The 23,458-nt window shown below is 47.7% G+C and overlaps 1 protein-coding gene across 1 annotated transcript; it reads right to left on the bottom strand.

The window, feature by feature from the left end:
- Positions 1 to 9,154: 9,154 nt before the first annotated feature.
- Positions 9,155 to 22,831, bottom strand: tmem177 (transmembrane protein 177). The gene is made up of 2 exons (XM_059647674.1): positions 22,693 to 22,831; positions 9,155 to 11,540 (listed from the first exon to the last, which is right to left on the bottom strand). Exon 2 carries the CDS (start codon positions 11,524 to 11,526, stop codon positions 10,576 to 10,578), a length of 951 nt encoding a protein of 316 aa, XP_059503657.1. The 5' UTR covers positions 11,527 to 11,540; positions 22,693 to 22,831; the 3' UTR covers positions 9,155 to 10,575.
- Positions 22,832 to 23,458: the final 627 nt, after the last annotated feature.

The raw sequence follows: 23,458 nt of genomic DNA on the forward strand, positions 1-23,458 counted from the left end.
AAGAGTCTAATGATAAATATTAGTTGTCAATTGTCAGAAAAAAAACCCATCTGATCCACTAATATCGTTTAGGGAAGGAAACGGCCATCCCTACCTGGTCTGGTCGACTCGTGACTTCAGATCCCAGCAATGTGGTTGACTCTTAACTGCACTCTGGGCAATTCTGGATGGACAATAAATGCTGGCCTAGCCAGAGATGCTCTCATCCCATAAATGATTTTTTAAAAATTGGGTTCCATTCAAGATCCAGGTTTAGTTCAAAGCTAGAGCTCTGATGATGTGGCTGTCTGATTCCTGATGGTTCAGTTCAGGAGTACTGGGACTTTTACAATCCACAACAAAAGCAGAAATTGCTGGAGAAACTCAGTAGGTCTGGCAGCTTCTGTGGAAAGGAACCAGGGGTGGCACAGTGGTTAGCATTGTTACCTCACAGCCCCAGGCACCTGGGTTCAATTCCACCCTTGGGCGACTGCCTGTGTGGAGTTTTCCCATTCTCCCCGTGTCTGCACGGGTTTCCTCTGGGTGCTCTGGTTTCTTCCAATGTCCAAAGATGTGCAGTTTAGGTGAATGCGCCATGCTAAATTGCCCATTGTATTTAGGGGTGTGTAGCTTTGGTGGGTATAAGGGGATGGGTTGGGGTGGGACGCTCCAAGGGTCGGTGTGGACTTATTGGGCTGAAGGGCCTGTTTCCACACTGCACGGATTCTGTGAATTTGGGTCCAGTGGAAGCTGTTTCTGTCACTGGGGGCCAATGTTCAATGGTGTGCTAACGGATTCGATGCTAGGTCCCTTATAATTCATTGTATATTTGCATATATAAACAATACTGAAGAAAATGTGATAAACATGTTTGCAGATGGCATAGAGATTGGGAGGGTGGTTGACAGTGAGGAAGAAAATTTTAAGTTACAGAAAGATAATAAAATGATTGATACAATTGGCAGATGAGTGACAGATCGAATTTGACTTTGATAAGTGTTAGGTGATGCACTTTGGAAGAAGTAATAAGACAAGGGGGTTGTCAATGAATGATAGGTCAGTGCAGAAGAGACCATTTGGCCAACTGAATCTGCACCAACCCAGACCCCTACCCTATTCATGTAACTTTGCAGGTACCATGGCTAAGCCACCTAGCCTGCACATCTCTAGACACTACAGGGCAATTTAGCATGGCCAATCCACCTAAGGGGAGAACATGCAAACCACACAGGCTGGAATCGAACTCAGGCCACTGGCATTGTGGAGGCAGCTCTGCTGACCATGAGCCACTTTGCTGGCCAGAGAACTAAATTTAAATTCCATCAGCTGCCATACTGGGATTTGATCCTATGCTCCAACAGCATTAACCTGCGCCTCTGAATTACTCGTCTAGTAACATTATCACTGTGGCGTCATCTCTGTGGCTGAGAATTCCATAGGCTCACCGCTCTCTGGGTGAAGAAATTTCTTCTCATCTCAGTCCTAAGTGGACTACCCCCTGTCCTTTGATTGTAACTGCTGATTCTGGACTCCCTTATCATCAGGTACATCCTTTCTGCATTTAGCCTGTCTAGTCCTTGTTGAATGTTAAAGGTTTCTATCTATGCAATCCCCCCTCATTCATCTAACCATCAGTACTATCCTGACTGATCCAGTCTCTCTTTACACATCAGTCCTAGAATCAGTTTCATAAACTTTTGCTGCACTTCACTCTCAACCTTCCTCAGATAAGGAGACCAAAAATGCACACAATCTTCAAGTGTGGTCTCACCAAGGCCCTTTGCAAATGCAGCAAAATATCCCCGCTCAAATACTTGAATCCTCTCACTATGAGAGTCTATATGCCATTTGTTTTCTTCACTGCCAGCTGCTCCTGCATGCTTATTTTCAGTGACTGGTGTATAAGGGCATCCAGGTCTTATTCCACTTCCCCCTTTCCCAATCTGTTGCTGTTCTGATAAACACCAACATTCCAGCAACAGAAACCACATGCAATGTGCCCCAACGATTACTGCCTATGGCCCTGACCTCCATAACTATGAAGTACTGCAAGAGGTTAGTCCCGGCTCACATTAACTCCCACCTCTCAGCTTGCCTCGATTTCTTGCAATTTGCCTACTGGCACAACAGGTCCTCTGCAGATGCCATTTCCCTAGTCCCACACTCACCCCCAGAGATTATGGATAATAATAATACCTGTGTCAAGCTTCTACTTATTGACTTTCAGCACTATAATCCCAACAAACTAATTTCCAAACTCGTCTCTGCCCTCTGCAACTGGGTCCTTTTCTTCCTGACACACAGACTGCAATCAGGAAGGTAGAGAACAGCATCTCCTCCACAATAATCCTCAACGCCAACGCCCCACAAAGATCCGTACTTAGCCCTTTATTATACTCCCTGTACATTCCCTCTGTGGCCAAATTTCATCCCAGCGCCATCTACAAGTTCATTTATTACACCACTGTTGTAGTCCGAGTATCAAACGAGTCGCAATACAGGAAGGAAATAGACTGCTTGGCAGCTAGTGCAAAGACAACAATCTCTCCCTCAATATCAGCAAGTCTCAAGAACTAAACATTGACTTCAGGAAGAAAGGAGGTGGACACATGCTTATCTACATCAATGGAGCTGAGATGGAGAGAGTCAAGAGTGCAAAGTTCCTGGGAGTGACGTTAACCAACAATCAGTCCTGGTCCTCTCAGGTAAATGTGGTGGTCAAGAAGGCACAGCAATACCTCTTTTTCATCTGGAGGCTAAGAAAATTTTGCATGTCCATAAGGCCATTCACCAACTTTTACAGATGCAGCAAAGAAAGCATTCTATCCGAGTGCATCATGGCTCGGTGTGGCAACTGCTCTTCATGGCACCATAAGAAACTACAGAAACTGTCGACCAAGCTCAGATGAGCATGCAAGCCAACCTCTCATCCGTGGGCTCCATCTGCACTTCTGTTGCCACGAAAAGGCAACCAACATTATCAAAGACCCCTCCCGCCCTGGTTATGCTCTCTACCAAACTTTTCTCTCAGACAGAAGATACAGAGGCTTAAACATACGGACAAACAGGTTCAAGAATAGCTTCTTCCCTGCTGTTAGTAGACTGATTAATGGACCTCACAAATTTAAAATCTAATGTTGATCTCACATTTATCCACCTGATACATCATCTGCCATGTATTTACCCACTCACTCAACTGGTCCAAATTGCACTGAAGCATCTCTGCATCCTCCTCACAGTTCACCTTCCCACCCACCATTGTGTCATCTGCAAATCTGGAGATGTTATGCTTACCTCCCTTGTCGAAATCAATAATTTATATTGTGTATAGCTGGAGTATAAGCACTGATGCCTGCAGTACCCCACTATTTGGCAGCCACTTGTAAAAAGACCCATTTATTCCCACCCTGTTTCCTATCTGCCAAGCAGCCCGTCTCAGTACACTACAATCAATCCCAATGCTCTTTAGGTAAACACATAAATCTTTCATGAGCAACCTTATCGAAGGCTTTCTGAAAATCCAAGTCAAACATGTCCACTTATGAATTGCCCATTATGAATTGTATAATCTCCCTTTCCTAATTCATGTGGATTCTCTCCAATCCTGTCATTGTTTTCCAAGTTTATTAAATCTTTTGTAATGGAGTCTAGCAATTTTCCCACTGCTGATATCATACTGACTTGTCTATAATTCCTCGTTTTCTCTCTGCCTCCTTTTTAAATAGTAGTATTAGTTACTCGCCAGTCCATAGGAACGTTCCCAAATCTACAGAATGTTAAAAGATTATTACCAAAGTGTCCACTATTTCTTGAGCTGTTTAAGTATGTAGATTATTAGGCTGTGGAGATTTATCAGCATTCAATCCCTTCAATTTTCTCAATGCTATTTCCCTATCCTACTACTTTTCTTCATTTCCTTCCTCCTTCTACACCCTATGTTCCCCAAAGCTTTTTTGAAATGCCATTTTCTGAAGGCAGAGCCGAAGTATGTACCTAATTGATCTGCCATCTCTTTGTTCCCATTGTTAAGTTCTCTAGTTTCTGATCATAAGGAACCTGTATTTGTCATCAATAATCTTTTTCTCTTCACATATTATGCAGTTAATGGTAGGGCCCTGGTCAGTGCCGCTGAATAAAGAGACCTGGGGTACAGGTGCATATTTACTTGAAAGTGGAGTCGCAGGTAGACAGGGTGTTGAAGAAGACATCTGGTACACTTGCTTTTATTGGTTAGTGCATTGAGCATAGGAGTAGGGACGTCATGTTGTGGCTGGACAGGACATCAGAAAGGCCACTGTTAGAATACGGTGTACAGTTCAGGTCACAGAATGTTGAAGAATGTTGTTAAAATTGAGAGGATGCAGAAAAGACTTACAAGGTTGTTGCTGGGGCTGAAGGGTTTGAGATATAGGGACAGGCTGAATAGGCTGGAGCTGTTTTCACTGGAGTGTCAGAGGCTGAGGGGAGACCTCATAGAAGTCAATAAAATCATAAGGAGCACAGATAAGGTGCATATATGGAATGAGCTGGTAAAGGAAGTGATGGTTACAATTACATTTAAAAAGCATCTGGATAGGTACATGAATAGGAAGGGTTTAGAGGGATATGGGCCAAATGATGGCAAATAGGACTAGGTCAGATCGGCATGGGTCCACTGGACTGGATTGTCTATTCCCATGCTCTGACTCTGCACCAATAAGAGATTTAACATTTTTTTTTATTCCTCACAAGCTTACTTTTGTATTCTAATTTTCCCCTCTTAACCAATCACTTTGTCCTCCTTTGCTAAAATCAAATCTTCTCCCAGTCAATAGACAATAGGTGCAGGAGTAGGCCATTCAGTCCTTCGAGCCAGCACCACCATTCATTATGATCATGACTGATCCTCCACAATCAATATCCTGTTCCTGCCTTATCCCCATAACCCTTGATTCCACTATCTTTAGGAGCTCTATCTATCTATCTCTTGAAACTATCCACAGACTTGGCCTCCACTGCCTTCTGGGGCAGAGTATTCCATATATCCACCACTCTCTGGGTGAAGAAGTTTTTCCTCAACTCTGTTCTAAATGGCCTACCCCTTATTTTTAAACTGTCCCCTCTGGTTTTAGACTCCCCCATCAACAGAAACATGCTCTTGCCTCCAGACTGTCCAATCCTTTAATTATCTTATACGTCTCAATCAGATCCCCTCTCATCCTCCTAAACTCAAGTCCTCAGGTCTGCTGCTTTTCTTGGTAAATTTGCATGCCCTTTCTTTGGATTTAACATAATCCCAAATTTCCTTTACATGTCATGGTCGGGCCACCTTTCCTATTTAATTCAGGCCAGATGGGAATGAACAACTGCTGCAGTTCATCCATGCACTCTTTAAATGTTTGTTATTGGCTATCCACAGTCATTCCTTTAAATTTATCATAGCTAGCTCACACCTCATACCATTGTAAACTCCTTTATTTAGATTCAGGACCTTAGTCCCAGAATCAACTATGTTATTCTCCCATTTCTGGTCCTTTGTGTTTCTGAGCTGTACCCACAGAGATTCTACTTCAATGGAGATAATATCCTTTCTCACTATGACATGAATTTTCTTTAACCAATAATGCTACCCTACATTCTTTTCCTTTTTATCTGTCTTTCCTAAAGTTCCCATCCCTTGTTACCCTGCATCCACATTTCTGTAATTCCAAATATATTATATCCGTTCACAGCAACAACTAATTCATCCACTTTACAGTGAACGTGTATTAAAACATAAGGCCTTAAAGGTTTATCCTCTTTATTTTCTTCCTCTTTATTTTCTTCAACACATTCACATTATTTTACAACGGCCTTGGTTGACTCCTGCTCGAATTCTCTACTTATGTCTTTTCTTGTTACCCATTCATCTTTTGCTTTTGTTCTGCTTTCCTGCTTTCTGTCTGCCTCTTAAACCCTCCCCAACAGATGAAGGTTGGAAAGGTCGCTCGTTGTCACGTGTAGCTGTCCTGTGGCCACTGGCTAGCATGATTCAAATTAACACACAATAAATGACCAGTTCTGAGATATCAGGTTGTATCAACAAGTTTTCAGGGTTTCATTGGATGGTTCTTGTCAGGCGGTCCTCGTAGGTGGCAGTCTGCATCAGGGAGCTGTTTTCTTCAGAATGAAGCTGGACTTGAAGAGATGGAGGGATGGCCCAGAGAAGAGTTCCCTAACATTTCAGCCAGAGAGCAGGACGCTGCCTTCACAACTTTAATGAAATTGACACATCCCATGCCGACCGCCTGCCTTCCGGTATCAGTGAACCATTCTCAATTGTCATGGGTTGTATATTGTTTAATTCACTAATGTATCATATCTAAACTGCTGTTTTGTAACAGTCTTAACAAACTTCTTTACAAATGGTCAATATTTCAGTAACTTTGATCGCCCACCTCTGAAAATAAACATTTGGCCAAACACGCCATCTCGGCAACATAACTATACATAAATATAGATGGTACACCTTCTTCCTTTTAGTTATTTAGATATTGCTTCTACATGACGAATATGATGGCAGTGTCAATTAATCCAACATTTGCTGATGGAACTAGAGTCTGCTCATCTTAGTGACTACAGATGCGTTTTGGTGGCTAAATGCACTGGTCTTGCAAAGAGGCAACTGGATCCAATACAGTCTAACATTCTAGAATGAGCATTTCTTAAATATATAGAAACCATTGCAGTCAGCACATAAGTTAGCGGTTCATCAGTTTTAATTCAAGCAAATGAAAAGCTCAACAGGAGATAAACAGCCAGCCTCGTGAAATTTGTACCATTCCTTTTCTAAAAAATACAAAATACAATTGTTCATACAGGATGAAAATAGCGCATTTTCAATATTTTAAACATTTTAATTGTGGGGTATAGCACCTTTAGTAAAGGATATCTGCACATGCCTGTGAAATTTGAACCAATTAGCACAATGAGAATGCACCAGGAGGAAGCTCTTTCTGCTGAGGTTTTAAAACATATCTTGTACATAATAGTAAAAATCATAAAATTAGTTCCCCAAACATGCTGGTGGCACTTATGCACAATACCCTTAAACAATGTAAACACCTATTATTATTTGCTATATTTGCTTTCTCTTTGTCCACGAGACGTGGACATTGTCTGTCCTAAATACACTCGGCAAGGTGATGGGGAGCTGACTTCTTGAACCATTGCAGGTCTGGGGTGCAGATTGGAAGGGAAATAATATCCTGAAGTGTCAAGCTTAGAGGTAATTAGTAATTCAGCCAATGTATTTGCTCCTTCTGCATTTGCAACTTTTGATCTATATACTATTTAATTTCAGAATTCTCTTACATTTTCAAATATCACGTGAAAGCTAATACTTAGAATGTTCTCATCCTCACTAGTTACTCAAATTCATTTTGTTGATGCTTCTCTGAGACTGTGAATGAGGCAGTCCAGCCATGTATGTCATGCCTCTCTGCACTCAATATGGGTGAGACCCAGAGGTTTGCCCACTAATAGTCGGTGACTGGTGTACTTCACCCTTCTAGTCAAGTTCAAGAACTGACTATCAAATAAAGTTCAAGTTCAAATTTAGCTCTTTTAGATATAACTGTCTTCATTTACGATGAGGCCACAATGTTTAATCTGCAACTTTTGCTAGATCATCATAGAACATAGAACATAGAACATAGAACAGTACAGCACAGAACAGGCCCTTCAGCCCACAATGTTGTGCCGACCATTGATCCTCATGTATGCACCCTCAAATTTCTGTGACCATATACATGTCCAGCAGTCTCTTAAATGACCCCAATGACCTTGCTTCCACAACTGCTGCTGGCAACGCATTCCATGCTCTCACAACTCTCTGCGTAAAGAACCTGCCTCTGACATCCCCTCGATACTTTCCACCAACCAGCTTAAAACTATGACCCCTCGTGCTAGCCATTTCTGCCCTGGGAAATAGTCTCTGGCTATCAACTCTATCTATGCCTCTCATTATCTTGTATACCTCAATTAGGTCCCCTCTCCTCCTCCTTTTCTCCAATGAAAAGAGACCGAGCTCAGTCAACCTCTCTTCATAAGATAAGCACTCCAGTCCAGGCAGCATCCTGGTAAACCTCCTCTGAACCCTCTCCAAAGCATCCACATCTTTCCTATAATAGGGCGCCCAGAACTGGACGCAGTATTCCAAGTGCGGTCTAACCAAAGTTTTATAGAGCTGCAACAAGATCTCACGACTCTTAAACTCAATCCCCCTGTTAATGAAAGCCAAAACACCATATGCTTTCTTAACAACCCTGTCCACTTGGGTGGCCATTTTAAGGGATCTATGTATCTGCACACCAAGATCCCTCTGTTCCTCCACGCTGCCAAGAATCCTATCCTTAATCCTGTACTCAGCTTTCAAATTCGACCTTCCAAAATGCATCACCTCGCATTTATCCAGGTTGAACTCCAACTGCCACCTCTCGGCCCATCTCTGCATCCTGTCAATGTCCCGCTGCAGCCTACAACAGCCCTCTACACTGTCAACGACACCTCCGACCTTTGTGTCGTCTGCAAACTTGCTGACTCATCCTTCAATTCCCTCGTCCAAGTCATTAATAAAAATTACAAACAGTAGAGGCCCAAGGACAGAGCCCTGTGGAACTCCACTCACCACTGACTTCCAGGCAGAATATTTTCCTTCTACTACCACTCGCTGTCTTCTGTTGGCCAGCCAATTCTGTATCCAAGCAGCTAAGTTCCCCTGTATCCCATTCCTCCTGACCTTCTGAATGAGCCTACCAAGGGGAACCTTATCAAATGCCTTACTGAAGTCCATATACACCACATCCACAGCTCGACCCTCATCAACCTTTCTAGTCACATCCTCAAAAAACTCGATAAGGTTTGTAAGGCATGACCTACCCCTCACAAAGCCGTGTTGACTGTATTTGATCAAGCCATGCTCTTCCAGATGGTCATAAATCTTATCCCTCAGAATCCTTTCTAACACCTTGCAGACGACAGACGTGAGACTTACCGGTCTATAATTGCCGGGGATTTCCCTATTTCCTTTCTTGAAGAGAGGAATTACATTTGCCTCTCTCCAGTCCTCAGGTACGACTCCAGTGGAGAGCGAGGATGCAAAGATCTTCGCAAGTGGCGAAGCAATTGCATTTCTCGCTTCCCAAAGCAGCCGAGGACAAATCTGGTCCGGGCCTGGCGACTTGTCAATCTTAATGTTTGACAAAATTTTCAGCACATCAGCTTCGTCTATCTCTATCCATTCCAGCATGCACACCTGCTCTTCAAAGGTTTCATTCACTACAAAGTTGGTTTCTTTCGTAAAGACAGAAGCAAAAAACTCATTTAGGGCTTCCCCTACCTCCTCAGGCTCCACACACAAGTTCCCTATGCTATCCCTGATCGGCCCTACTCTTTCTTTGACCATTCTCTTATTCCTCACGTAAGTGTAATTTCAAGCAAAACTTTTCCTGTTACAATTCATCACAAGAAAATGTAAAGGAAAACACTAGTCACTGATGTAGGTTTGCAGGTCATGTAAAATTGTCACACTCTTGGACTTAGTTACATGCAAAAAAATTTCAAACTCTTGGTCACTAAAAGGCAAAGAATGAAAAACAAACAGAATACTTGTCTGGAGCCAGAGGAACACAGCAGGCCAGGCAGCTTCAGAGGAGCAGGAAAGCTGGTGTTTCAGGTCAGGACTCTTCTTCAGAAAATGGTCCTGACCCGAAACATCAGCTTTCCTGCTCCTATGCTGCTGTCTGGCCTGCTGTGTTCCTCCAGCTTGACATTGTGTTATCTCTGATTCCAGCATCTGTAGTTCTGTCTCAGAATGCTCATCTCTCAGTTTCTTGTTTTTCACATGATTCATGTCCGAATTTTATGAAATTAGATGATACTTTGCTAAAAACAATTCAATAAATTTTAGCAATGCAAAGGTCACAAAAGTACCAGTCAATCTTTACCAATCACTGTACTGGAACAGCTTACTATCAGGTGCAGGGACAGAGTTTTCTATCCACAAAATTCATTTTTGTGATGTTGGGAGATGCTTCTCTTACAGAGAATCTGGAAAAAAAGGAAAAAGAAAAACTCGTCTGGGGCACACAGAAAACACAGTAAGGTAAGATCAGAGAGAATTCTACTGGCGCCTGATATTGTGCAAAGGTATACTTAATTGTGGGATGTAGGTGTCAATGTCAAGGGCAGCATTGGTCACCCATCCCTTACTGCGCTTAAGAAAGTGGTGATGAGTAACCTTCATGAACTGCTTTAATCCTTCTGGGGCATGGACACCCACAGTACTCTTAGGGAAGGAGTGCCAGGATTTTGACCCAGCAACAACGAAGAAACAGTGCTATGGTTCCAAATCAGGATAGTGTGTGGCTTAGGGTCAAACTTGCAGATGGTGGTGATACTCCCATGCATCTGATGCCTCTGTGCTTCTAGGTAGGGATTGCAAAGTTCAAAGATGCTGCTGAGGAGCCATGGCGAGTTGCTGCAGTGCATCTTGTAGATAGTATACACTGCTGCCACTGTGTGTCAGTAGTGAACAGATGGACATTTAAGTTGGTGGATGGGATACAATGCACTGGTTTACATCCAGCAGTCTTTCAACGTATTTTCAATCATCTCTTTTCTGGACGTGTAAGGAGCATGTTTCAATCTGAACCAATGCTTTGGGAACAGATTTCCATTTGTTGCATACATTTCCACTCCTTTTTTACCCAGTAGAAAACGAAACGTTCTATTTCGTGCAAGAACTTTATCGTAAAACTCAATGCCTCCCTCTGCATAGTTCTTTGATATTGTAGCTGTGCGATGGTCTGATCTATAGTCAAGCCAGTGACTAACTGTGTCAGAAAGAAGAAAGTAACCTATAAGTCCCATTGCTGCTACAACCAAGTTGTAAAAGCCACGTATGAATACAGGACTGGCGTATAGGCCTAGGGCTTGCTTTGCTGCTACCCCAGTCAGGTATGTGCCCGCTAAACAGACTGATCCCACCAGTGAATAAATAATGGGGCTGTTACTCTGCAAATACATAATTTCTCGTGCTATGGCAAACTTCTGTGCATCAAGTGAAAACGTGAGGGATTCCCTTAGGGCTTTTCCCACCTCACTGTCCCATTTGACATCTCTGCCATTGATCATGACAATTCGATTGGTTATCCCTTTTCCTTCATCATCTGTGCTGTTGAAATTGACAGGGATGCCAACGATGACACCAGCTGGTAACCAAGGAATACCTGCGCTCACTGGCTGAAAGCTGAAAGCAGCAAACGCTGTGTAATTCTGAGCTGAATCCACCCCAGCATCTTTAAGAACCTCTTGAAAAGTATCTTGCAACTTGTCTGAAAGTTGAGCAGGGACTCCTCTTGACCAAGCTTGGTATAGCTTTCCATATGTCCGTTGGGGAAAAACATGGCAGAAGGCATTGGTGACAAATAGCCCTCCACAGGAAACAGCCAGCAACTTTAGTCTATGCCTGGTGGCAAATACAGTAAGTTTCCTAACAAATTGACTTGCCATCATCCAAGAGTACATACAAGAGTGTATATCTGTAAGAGAAAAGATAACATTGAGACAGGAGCTGTCAGTTTGATTTCTCAGTTATGTGTTTACAGCCCCTCTATCAAGCAACCACTTTGATAGTTCAATTGCTTTGCCAGCACAAACTTTTGAGAAAGGCCCAAATTTCTAACATGAATAGGGAAATAAACACTCCCTGACATATCACCTAAATTGCCTCATTACATTTCTGATCAATTGCCCATAATTTGATTTCTTCAAAACAAGAATTAATTTCTCTGCATATACCCTTAACATTTGAAACAACTCAATCAGATCACTTCAAACTTGTTTTCATTACAAATGGGGACTGGTGTCTCTGGCAAAGTTAGTAATTATTACTTATTCCTAACTGCCCTTGGGAAGATGGTGGAATAAGTTAACTCCATATCTAGAATAAAAAGACAAACTCAGAAAGTGCTAGATAAACTCAGCTGGACCATCTGTGGGGGCAGACAAAGACTTACTTACGGGCTGGGGTGGGGGGGGGGGGGGGTGCGGCAAAGAGACAGTAGGAGAGAAAAACAGAGTTGTTTCAAATCTAAGATAATGGGAACTGCAGATGCTGGAGAATTCCAAGATAATAAAATGTGAGGCTGGATGAACACAGCAGGCCAAGCAGCATCTCAGGACCACAAAAGCTGATGATTCGGGCCTAGACCCTTCATCAGAGAGGGGGATGGGGAGAGGGAGCTGGAATAAATAGGCAGAGAGGGGGAGGCGGACCAAAGATGGAGAGTAAAGAAGATAGGTGGAGAGAGTATAGGTGGGGAGGTAGGGAGGAGATAGGTCAGTCCAGGGAAGACGGACAGGTCAAGGAGGTGGGATGAGGTTAGTAGGTAGATGGGGGTGCGGCTTGGGGTGGGAGGAAGGGATGGGTGAGAGGAAGAACCGGTTAGGGAGGCAGAGACAGGTTGGACTGGTTTTGGGATGCAGTGGGTGTGGGGGGGAAGAGCTGGGCTGGTTGTGTCGTGCAGTGGGGGGAGGGGGCGAACTGGGCTGGTTTAGGGATGCAGTTGGGGAAGGGGAGATTTTGAAACTGGTGAAGTCCACATTGATACCATTAGGCTGCAGGGTTCCCAGGCGGAATATGAGTTGCTGTTCCTGCAACCTTCGGGTGGCATCATTGTGGCACTGCAGGAGGCCCATGATGGACATGTCATCTAAAGAATGGGAGGGGGAGTGGAAATGGTTTGCGAAGTGGCTTCCTCTACATTAGGGAAACCAAGCGGAGGCTTGGAGACCGCTTTGCAGAACACCTCCGCTCAGTTCGCAACAAACTACTGCACCTCCCAGTCGCAAACCATTTCCACTCCCCCTCCCATTCTTTAGATGACATGTCCATCATGGGCCTCCTGCAGTGCCACAATGATGCCACCCGAAGGTTGCAGGAACAGCAACTCATATTCCGCCTGGGAACCCTGCAGCCTAATGGTATCAATGTGGACTTCACCAGTTTCAAAATCTCCCCTTCCCCTACTGCATCCCTAAACCAGCCCGGTTCGCCCCCTCCCCCCACTGCACGACACAACCAGCCCAGCTCTTCCCCCCCCACGCACTGCATCCCAAAACCAGTCCAACCTGTCTCTGCCTCCCTAACCGGTTCGTCCTCTCACCCATCCCTTCCTCCCACCCCAAGCCGCACCCCCATCTACCTACTAACCTCATCCCACCTCCTTGACCAGTCCGTCTTCCCTGGACTGACCTATCCCCTCCCTACCTCCCCACCTATACTCTCTCCACCTATCTTCTTTACTCTCCATCTTTGGTCCGCCTCCCCCTCTCTGCCTATTTATTCCAGTTCCCTCTCCCCATCCCCCTCTCTGATGAAGGGTCTAGGCTCGAAACGTCAGCTTTTGTGGTCCTGAGATGCTGCTTGGCCTGCTGTGTTCATCCAGCCTCACATTTTATTATCTTGTTTCAAATCTAATATAGTTCTCCTTCAGAATTGAAGGCAGCTAGACAATTATGGATTTCATGTTTGGTGGTAATGGTGGCTAAACTTTGTTCTCCATTTTGATTACAGTATGAAGCTGTTGAGTTCTTTGTTGATTCTTAAAGCCATAAAGTGCCTAAGCAGAAAATTAGGTGCTATTTGTTTGGGCTTCACTAGAACAACGCAACACACCTAGAACAGAAATGTCTGAATGTGATTTCCAGCGTATGTTTCCCCTAGTGGTGGAGTTGGGAGGAGGGCCTCTAAAACTGGCTGACATTGTTTAAAGAACAAGAGACTGCCGTTTTAAGGGAGAAAGGAGTAAATGACCCTCAGAAGGTAGAGGTAGCGAAGTACTCTGAGGTACTCAGAGGTAGTGAAGTTAGGGTCTTTACATTAATTCAAGGCTGAATTATATAGACTTCTAATAACCAACTGAATTATGTCTAAAGGACCGGAGCACAACAATGCAGAAGTTATGCTGCAGTTATATAAAACCCTCTCAAGATTCCACAGAGCACAGTATGCAGATATGAAAATATATTGGCTTTGGAGCAAGTACAATGCAGGTTTACAAGAATGATACATGGACTTTAGGTGCTAAGTTATGAGGAGAGATCATTCAAATTAGGTCTGATTTGTCCAGAATTTAGAAGGTTAAAGGGTGACCATATCAAAGTCTTCAAGATATTAACAGGTAAAACTGGAAATAAAGATAAACTATTTCCACTGGTTGAGGATTCTAGAACTAGGTGGCACAGTCTGACAATTAGGCCCAGACCTTTCAGGAGAAATATCAGTAAGCACTTTCACACTTAAAGTGTGACAGGTGTTTGGAACATTTTTCCACAAACTGAAGTGGATGCTGGACAAGGTATTAAGTTTTAATCCGGGATGGACAAGTTGTTGTTCACTCACTTAAGGTATGAAGGGATATGGGCAAAATGTAGGTGTATAAAGTCAGGCCACAGACCAAACATGATCACACAGAAGGTGAGAATGGGCTAATAGGCCAAGGGTCTGAAAGGTCTACTCTGATTCCTATTTTCCGATATAAAGATTAATGAGGTGCAGATAGAAAAGTGGAGGTAGAACCACAAACAGATCAACTACCTTTACAAAATACCTTGCAAGAACTATGACAAACACTACATTGGACAAACAAACAGAAAGCTAGCCACCAGGATACACGAACATCAACTAGCCACAAAACGACATGACCCACTATCACTAGTATCCTTACATACAGATGAGGAAGGACATCACTTTGATTGGGACAACACATCCATCCTAGCACAAGCCAGAGACACGCACGAGACTTCCGAGAAGCATGGCATTCCAACTGGAACTCTATCAACAAACACATTGATTTGGAGCCCATCTACCATCCTCTGAGAAAAAGAACAGGAAATGACATCACCAATACAGGAAATGACATCACCAACCCAAGGAAACCTAAACAGATAAATAGAAAGCGGGACATAACACCAGTGCTTTACCGGAGGCTCACTGTTGATGTTACCTAGAATGGTGACGAAACATCTGGGAACAAACTGGCAAGCTCAGTGAACCAGCTTACATCTGGAACACAATAAAGACCCACTCTCTTGTGGACCGAGAGGACGAGAGTGCTATCTTGGAGGTGAAAGGAGGACGTCGGGTTGGCTGTGCACCCTTGCGACCAGTGGATCTGAATGCTGGCTTCGGCCTAACACTGGTTCAGGGGAGCAGCCAACCTGCAACGATGGCTGCGGCAAGTGCTCGTGCCCCAGGTCAGAGGGTCCGGAACACCATCCGTGTTTCCGTAAAGAAGGTGGATGAAGGTGCACCTGTGGACCGCACCTTCTTCGTGAAGAGGGTCCTGTTGGACTGTTGTGGGTTCGCTGCTGCGGACATTTACTACCTGCAGGATTTCCCCGGAGGAAGTTTTTACGACGTGACCTTCAGGAGTGCCAAGCTTTGCCAGCGCTTCCTGGAGGTTTTCAAGGAGAAAGGAGGGGAGGGCCCCCTCTCTGTACTGACCGCTGTCCCACTGTGTGTGATGCCGGTGCAGAGGAGCCGTATGGTGACTGTACACATGTACAACCCGCATGTGCCAGCAGTTGATGTCCTGACCTTCCTCGGAAGGTACGTGAAGGTCGAAGGGGACCTAACTGACATCATGGACCCCTTTGGCACCTGGACCAGTAAGAGGCAGGTCAAGGTGACGGTGAGGATGGGCGCGGACGGGAATGTCGTACACCCACAGTCCAGCTTCGCGATCGGCGGGAGCAAGGGCTACCTGACCTATGCAGGGCAACCTAAAGTCTGCCATGCCTGTGGTAAGTCAGGTCACGTGGCTGCCGACTGCAAAGCCACCATCTGCAGGAACTGCAGGGCAGAGGGACACCTTGCAAAGGTCTGCCCACAAGAGAAAAGCTGCAACCTTTGCGGGGAAGCGGGTCACCTCTATAGGGCATGCCCGCAGCGGGGGACCACCTACGCCCAGGTCGCCGGCAGGGGCAATGCGGGGCCAGCCCCCCCGGAGGAGAGGAAGGCACCAGGGCCCAGCAAGGACCCCACTAATGTGCAGGAGGGCCAGGCCGTGCAGGAGGGCCCAGCCCCGCAGGATGGGCCCAAGGCCAGCAAAACACCCCTGCAGGCTCCGCTCCCCCCCGACAACCCGGAGTCGATGGAGGTGGCGACAGGCGACCCAGGGGAGTGGACAACAGTCCGGAAAGCGAGGAGGAAGGTGCGTCGACGGGCCCAGGAACCGCAACCATCAGGCGGGAAGAGGCAGCTACAGGGGGGCTATAAGAGCTCCTCTGACGAGGGGGATTCGGAGAGGGCCCACCTGAAGCAGAAGTTAAAGATCTCGAGGGAGAAGGAAAGCAGCACCCCGCTTCCAGGTGACGGGAGGCGTCCTGCGGCTCCGTCCGACACCCAGTCAAGTGCCGCTGGGGCACTGGAGGGCCCCCCGGAACTTCCAGGCGGGAAGGAGGAAACAGTGCATCCCCAGCCTGACCTGGAGCCGGGCCCTCCTGCCTCCGCACCCCTGACGGGGGGATGCCACCCGGAAGGCAGCACGGACGGTTTCCTGAGCCCAGAGAACGTCCAGCAGTTGGCCCGGGCAATGGGCATGAAGGGACAGATGGAGGGGCTGGACCTTGGACTTGGGGAGGGTACTGTGGTCACTGCCCACAATGGGGGTACGAGTTGCGAGCATTAATGTGCGCAGTGTCAGGTCCACCGCAAGATGTGTATCCACGTTGGCCTACCTGACCACCATCAAGGTGGACCTCCTGTTTCTGCAGGAGTGTGGGATACCGCACCTCGGCAGGTACGGGAAATGGTCCGGCGCCTGGACCCATGGGCCTTCAATCTGGTCAGGGGGTAACGACTGTCACTCCTCGGGCCTGGCTATTCTGCTGCGGGGGCGCGACTTCACCATCTCTCAAGTTCAGGAGGTGGTGGGGGGGCGCCTCCTAGTGGCTGACGTCACCTCCAGGAACGCTCCCCTGAGGCTGATCAACGTGTACGCCCCAGCGGTACGGAGTGAGCGGTTGGCCGTCCTGCAGCGGCTTCCACCCCTGCTGGCTACGTCCAGGCCGGTCATCCTAGGCGGAGACTTCAACTGCATCATCGATGCAGATGGAAGATCCGACGTGGGGACAGCGGGTCGGGGGAGTCAACTGGACGTCACGTCCAGATTCCTGATGGGCATGGTGAAGGACGCCAAGCTGCTCGATGTCTTCAGCACCCCTGCAGACGGAGCGCAGCGGAGGTACACCTGGTCGCGGCCAGACGGGTCTATCCGCTCAAGGACAGACTTCCTGTTTGTGTCACGGGCGTTCTCGGTCAGGTCCACCGGCGTCGAGCCGGTGTTCTTCTCTGACCACTGCCTCCTGCTGGCCGACTGTCACTTACAGGATGACCGGCCGGCCGGCAAGGGGATGTGGAAGCTCAACACGACTCTGTTGACCCCAGAGAACGTCGAGGAGCTTAAGAGGGAGTACGCCGGTTGGAGAACTGTGAAACCCCTCTTTGAGTCTCCAGGCGACTGGTGGGAGACGGTGAAGGAGAACATCAAGAGGTTCTTTGTCCTCAAGGGTGTTCAGAAGGCAAGAGAGAGGCGGGGAAAGCTGTCGCGACTCCAGAAAAGGGTGCAGAACCTGCTCCTTCTGCAGTTGATGGGGGTCGATGTCACGGAGGACCTCCGCGAGGTGAGGGGCCAGCAAGCCTCGCTCTTCGCCGCGGAGGCCTCCCGGATAATCTTCCGGTCCAGGGTCCGCTCCGTGGAGCAGGACGAGACGTGCTCGCGTTTCTTCTTTCAGAAGGTGCACAAAGAGAGCTCTGTGCTTAGGCGGCTGAAGGAGGACGACGGCTCGGTGACGTCGTCTCGGCCCGACATTTTGAGGATCAGCAGATCCTTCTACGCCGGACTGTACGACACAAAGCCCACGGACAGCACGGCCTCCAAGTCGTTCCTGTCGTCTATCACGGACTCTCTTAGACGACAGCACGAGGGAGTGGCTGGACCGTCCGATATCCCTGGACGAGCTGACCAGAGCTCTCAAGTCCTTGGAGAGGAATAGGACTTCCAGAAGCGACGGCTTACCGGTCGAGCTGTATTCCGCTCTGTGGGGCCTGGTCAGCCAGGACCTGCTGGAGGTGTACGATAGTGCGCTTCGGGCAGGGGAAACGTGCAAGTCCATGAGGAAGGGCATCATCACCCTCATTTACAAGAGGAAGGGGGAAGAGGGAAGAAATTAAGAATTGGCATCCCATTTCACTTTTGAACGTGGACTACAAAATCCTGGCCAAGGTCATAGCCAACCGGGTCAGGTCTGTCCTGGAGTCAGTGATTCACCCTGAGCAAACCTGTGCTGTGCCGGGCAGGAAGATTGCTGAGAGCCTCGCGCTCATCGGGGATAAGATCGCCTACGTACAGGACAGGCGGGTGGACACCTGCCTCGTTAGCCTGGTCCAGGAGAAGGCCTTCGACAGGGTCTCTCATGCTTACGTGAGGGACGTCCTCTCCAAATTGGGGTTTGGGGAGGGCATCCGCAATTGGATCCGGCTGTTCTACGCCAACATCGTTAGCGCAGTCTCGATCAACGGGTGGGAATCAGACAGTTTTCCTGTTAGATCTGGAGTCAGGCAGGGCTGCCCGCTCTCTCCTGCCTTGTTCGTGTGCTGTGTGGAGCCCTTCGCCGCATCCATCAGGAAGGATGTGAGCCTGAAGGGTGTGACTATCCCAGGCAGCGGAGGCCTTCAGGTCAAGACCTCCCTGTACATGGGCAATGTCGCCGTCTTCTGCACCGATCGTCAGTCGGTGAGTAGACTATTGGACATCTGCGGCCAGTTTGAACTGGACTCGGGTGCCAAAGTCAATAGGGGTAAGAGCGAGGTCATGTTCTTCGGGAACTGGGACGACCGCTCCTTCATCCCCTTCACCGTCAGGACAGACTACCTGAAGGTGCTGGGTGTTTGGTTTGGTGGAGCTGGGGCGTGCACTAAGACTTGGGAGGAGCGTATCACCAAATTGAAGCAGAAGCTGGGCAGGTGGACGCTCCGGTCCCTCTCCATCGCGGGTAAGAACCTGGTTGACAGGTGCGAGGGGCTTTCGATACTGTTGTATGTGGCGCAGGCCTGGCCTATTCCCTGGACCTGCGCCGCTGCAGTCACCCGGGCCATCTTCCACTTCATTTGGGCGTCAAGGATGGACCAGGTCCGCAGGGACACCATGTACAAAGACCTGGGAAATGGGGGAAAGGGCGTACCGAACGCCACCCTCGCCCTGACGGCTACCTTTGTGTGCGGCTGCATCAAGCTGTGCGTAGATCCTCAGTACGCAAACACCAAGTGTCACTACTTACTGAGGTTCTACCTGTCCCGTGTTGCGAAGGATGGGCCTGGCCTCATTGCCGCGGATCGCTCCGAGCAGTTGGACCGTTCCATACCACCTGTCGTTCATGGAGAAATTTTTGAAAAGAAACACCTTTGACCACAAGGCCGTCAGGCAGTGGTCAGCACGTAGTATCCTCGGGACCCTTCGGGAAAAGGAGAGGGTGGATCCCGTCGTGTGGTTCCCCACGCAGACTGCCAAAGTCGTTTGGCAGAATGCCTCATCACCAGAACTTTCAAACAAGCACAAGGACATTGTTTGGCTGGCGGTGAGAGGGGCTCTGCCAGTGAGATCTTTTATGCATGCCCAGAATCTCTGCACCACCGCACGCTGCCCTCGAGGTGGCTGCAGGGGGGACGAGACTGTCGATCACCTCCTTCTGGAGTGTGCCTATGCGCAGGAGGTCTGGAGGGGGATGCAGTGGTATTTGTCGAGGTTCGTCCCGAGCAGCTCCGTGACGCGGGACTCCGTGCTATGCGGGCTGTTTCCGGGGGCGCACACCGAGACCAACATCAACTGCGCCTGGAGGACCATCAATGCGGTGAAAGACGCTCTTTGGTCTGCCCGCAACTTGCTGGTCTGCCAGCTGAAAGAACTGACCCCGACCGAGTGTTGCAGACTGGCGCACTCCAAGGTCCAGGACTACGTGCTGAGGGACGCGCTATAGCTTGGGGCAGCCGCCACCAAGGCACGGTGGGGAAAGACCACCGTATGAATCCCCTCGTCCAGAATAGGAAAAAGAACCCTAGCTGGTAACTGGGGCCAGCTGGCGCCTTCCCCAACTGGTCGGGGGGCCAACGGGGACTGTGCGGGGTGACGACTGCCGGGGTGTTTTCTTTGCTTCGTTTTTTTTCCCTTCTTTGTTTTTTTCCTTTAGCTGGTGTATGTACCCCCTGGGTAACCCGGAGCGGCTTGCATGACTGGGTAGGTGTGTAAATATGTTTTTTTTGTACATCTTACGAATAAAGTATATTTTTTCAAATAAAAAAAAGGTGACGAAACGTCTGAAAACTAACCTTCTAGCTCAGCGAGCAAACTCACATCCAGAACCTCAACCTGAGCTACAAATCTTCTCAAAACCCGCTGGATCAACTAAAATCTTATATACAAGTGAAGCAGGCTTAAACGGCTAAATGGCCTGGTCCTGATCCCACATATCGCGAGTCGCCTTCTCGAATAATTGCAGTCTTTGTACCATAAGTAAACCCATAGAGCTGTTAGGGAGCTCCAGGATTTTCACAGTGAGGGGAATGGCATTGTGGTTGCAAGTCCGAATGGTATTTGGGTCATACGGTGGCTTGCAGGTGATATCATTCACATGCATCTGCTGCCCTTGTGGCAGAGGTCGTGGGTTTGGAAGGTTCAAAGGAAGATTTGCTAAAAATCTCAAACCTAGCTATTCCTCCTCCAGTAACTGAGGGGGTGTCATTGTTGATGTCACTGGATTAGTAACTCAGAGCCCCAAGCCAATGTTCTGGATGCATGGGTTTGAATCCTACCACTGCTGATGGTGAAATTTGAATTCAGTAAAAATCTAGAATAAAATGTTGGCACAATGGCAACTGCATAACCACCGTAAAATTTCACACTGTTCACTAACATGCTTCACAGATAGGAATCTACTGCCTTTGACTTACATGTGACACCATGCCCACAATAACATGATTAACTCTCAGAATGACCTCAAGGTTATTGGTTATTTTTCTGAAGGAGGGTCTAGGCCCAAAATGTCAGCCTTCCTGCTCCTCTGATACAGCTTGGCCTGCTGTGTTCTTCCAGCTCTACACCTTGTTATCTCAAGGTTACTGGGGATGGCTTAACTGATCACATTGAACAGCAGAGCTGCCTCAAAGAGCCGAGTGGCATATTCTAGCACCACATTCGTAACTATTTTTCTCTCCATACATGCTGCCAGCCCTGCAATGTTTCTCGAGCATTCTTTGTGTTTGTTTAAGATATCTAGCATCCTCACTGTTTCTGCTTTAACTTGGAAGGACCAAATGACTAACTTCTGCCTCCTAAGTGCTATGTACCCCCTTCTTGAACCACAGCAATCCATGGGGTAGGGTCACCCAGTAGTTCCACGAGGGAGTTCCAGGATCCTGATTCAGCGATGGCAAGGGAACAGCAATGTGGTTCCAAGTCAGCGTGCTCACATCCCATGAGTAAATAATAAGTTATGATTAAATAAGTTAAAACACACCAGTGTGAACACTCTGGGTGGATCTCAGTACACCAACTCCACCATCCACACCCCCACCCCATTCCAAACTCTTCCCAAAAACTCCACCGAGTACAGGTTTGAGGGAATTAAAGAGCCTGCACAGTGGCTCAGTGATTAGCACTGCTGCCTCACAGCACCAGGGACCTGGGTTCGATGCCACCCTCGAGCGACTGTCTGTGTGGAGTTTGCACATTCTCCCCATATCTGTGTGGGTTTCCTCTGGGTGCTCTAGTTTCCTCCTACAGTCCAAAGATGTGCAGGGTAGGTGGACTAGCCATGCTAAGTTGCTCACAGCGCTCAGGGATGTGTAGGTGAGGTGGACTAGCCATGCTAAGTTGCCCACAGCGCTCAGGGATGTGTAGGTGAGGTGGACTAGCCATGCTAAGTTGCCCACAGCGCTCAGGGATGTGTAGGTGAGGTGGACTAGCCATGCTAAGTTGCCCACAGCGCTCAGGGATGTGTAGGTGAGGTGGACTAGCCATGCTAAGTGGCCCACAGCGCTCAGGGATGTGTAGGTGAGGTGGACTAGCCATGCTAAGTGGCCCACAGCGCTCAGGGATGTGTAGGTGAGGTGGACTAGCCATGCTAAGTTGCCCACAGCGCTCAGGGATGTGTAGGTGAGGTGGACTAGCTATGCTAAGTTGCCCACAGCGCTCAGGGATGTGTAGGTGAGGTAGACTAGCTATGCTAAGTCGCCCACAGCGCTCACGGATGTGTAGGTGAGGTGGACTAGCCGTGGGGAATGCAAGGTTACAGGGATAGGGTAAGGGGAGTGGGCTTGTCTTTGGAGGGTCAGTGTGGACTCGCCGGGCCGAATGGCCTGCTTCCACACTGTAGAGATTCTATAATTGAAAACATGCGCCTATAAAAGAAATATTATTCTTTTTCCTGTGCCCCCGAATGAAAAGCGAGCAGTAAACCAGAGGCAGGCCAGACCCTCAACACACCGCCATCCCCAGGTGCTTGCTCCTTTTTATGGTCACCCTGGGATACAGTTGATCAGAAATCGCATAGTGACAGACATTTTTTGCCCACTGACAGCTCCCACCCCGGCAGAACAGCGCTCCCCACTTGCTCTCGGATTGTTTTTTTTACCTCAGACTGCAGGAAAACCTCAAACACAGACCGGCTTTTCCTTTCTCCCCTTCGTCATTTACGACACTTTCCAGCAGCTGCTCCCAGAATACGGCGGACTTCAGGCCGCTGGTCTCAGTCATCAGGCATGAACCAGCCGGTGTCGCCATTTTTGTAAAGGTACGAACGTGAACGATCATGAAGGGGTGGATCGATGAGCGTTCATCTTTGTAATGGACAGACGACTGGCGGCCATCTTTGTAAGGCAGGGTTAATCAGCAGTTCATTTTGTAGACTCCATAAGCGGCCATCTTTGTGAGGTAGAGGCCACCAGCAGCCATTTCTGTACAGTCAATGAATAACCTTTTTGGTGAAGAGCAATAGGGTTAATGTGTTAATATTTGTATACTGGGATTCAGCTTGTGGGAGGAATTGAGTTAAAAAAGTAAAATTGTTTAAAAAATTCATCCATTCACACAGATGCAAACACATATTGTATCTTGTGCCTGAGTTAGTGTAATTTTCCTTTGCAACCAGTGGATATGGAAAATCTAAAATCAGAGCTGAAAATGCTGGAAGTACTGAACAAGCCTATCTTTCTCCCCAGATAATAAAATGTGAGGCTGGATGAACACAGCAGGCCAAGCAGCATCTCAGGAGCACAAAAGCTGACGTTTCGGGCCTAGACCCTTCATCAGAGAGGGGGATGGGGTGAGGGCTCTGGAATAAATAGGGAGAGAGGGGGAGGCGGACCGAAGATGGAGAGTAAAGAAGATAGGTGGAGAGA

Source organism: Stegostoma tigrinum, chromosome 7 (genome assembly GCF_030684315.1).
Source record: "Stegostoma tigrinum isolate sSteTig4 chromosome 7, sSteTig4.hap1, whole genome shotgun sequence".
Taxonomy (NCBI): Eukaryota; Metazoa; Chordata; class Chondrichthyes; order Orectolobiformes; family Stegostomatidae; genus Stegostoma; species Stegostoma tigrinum.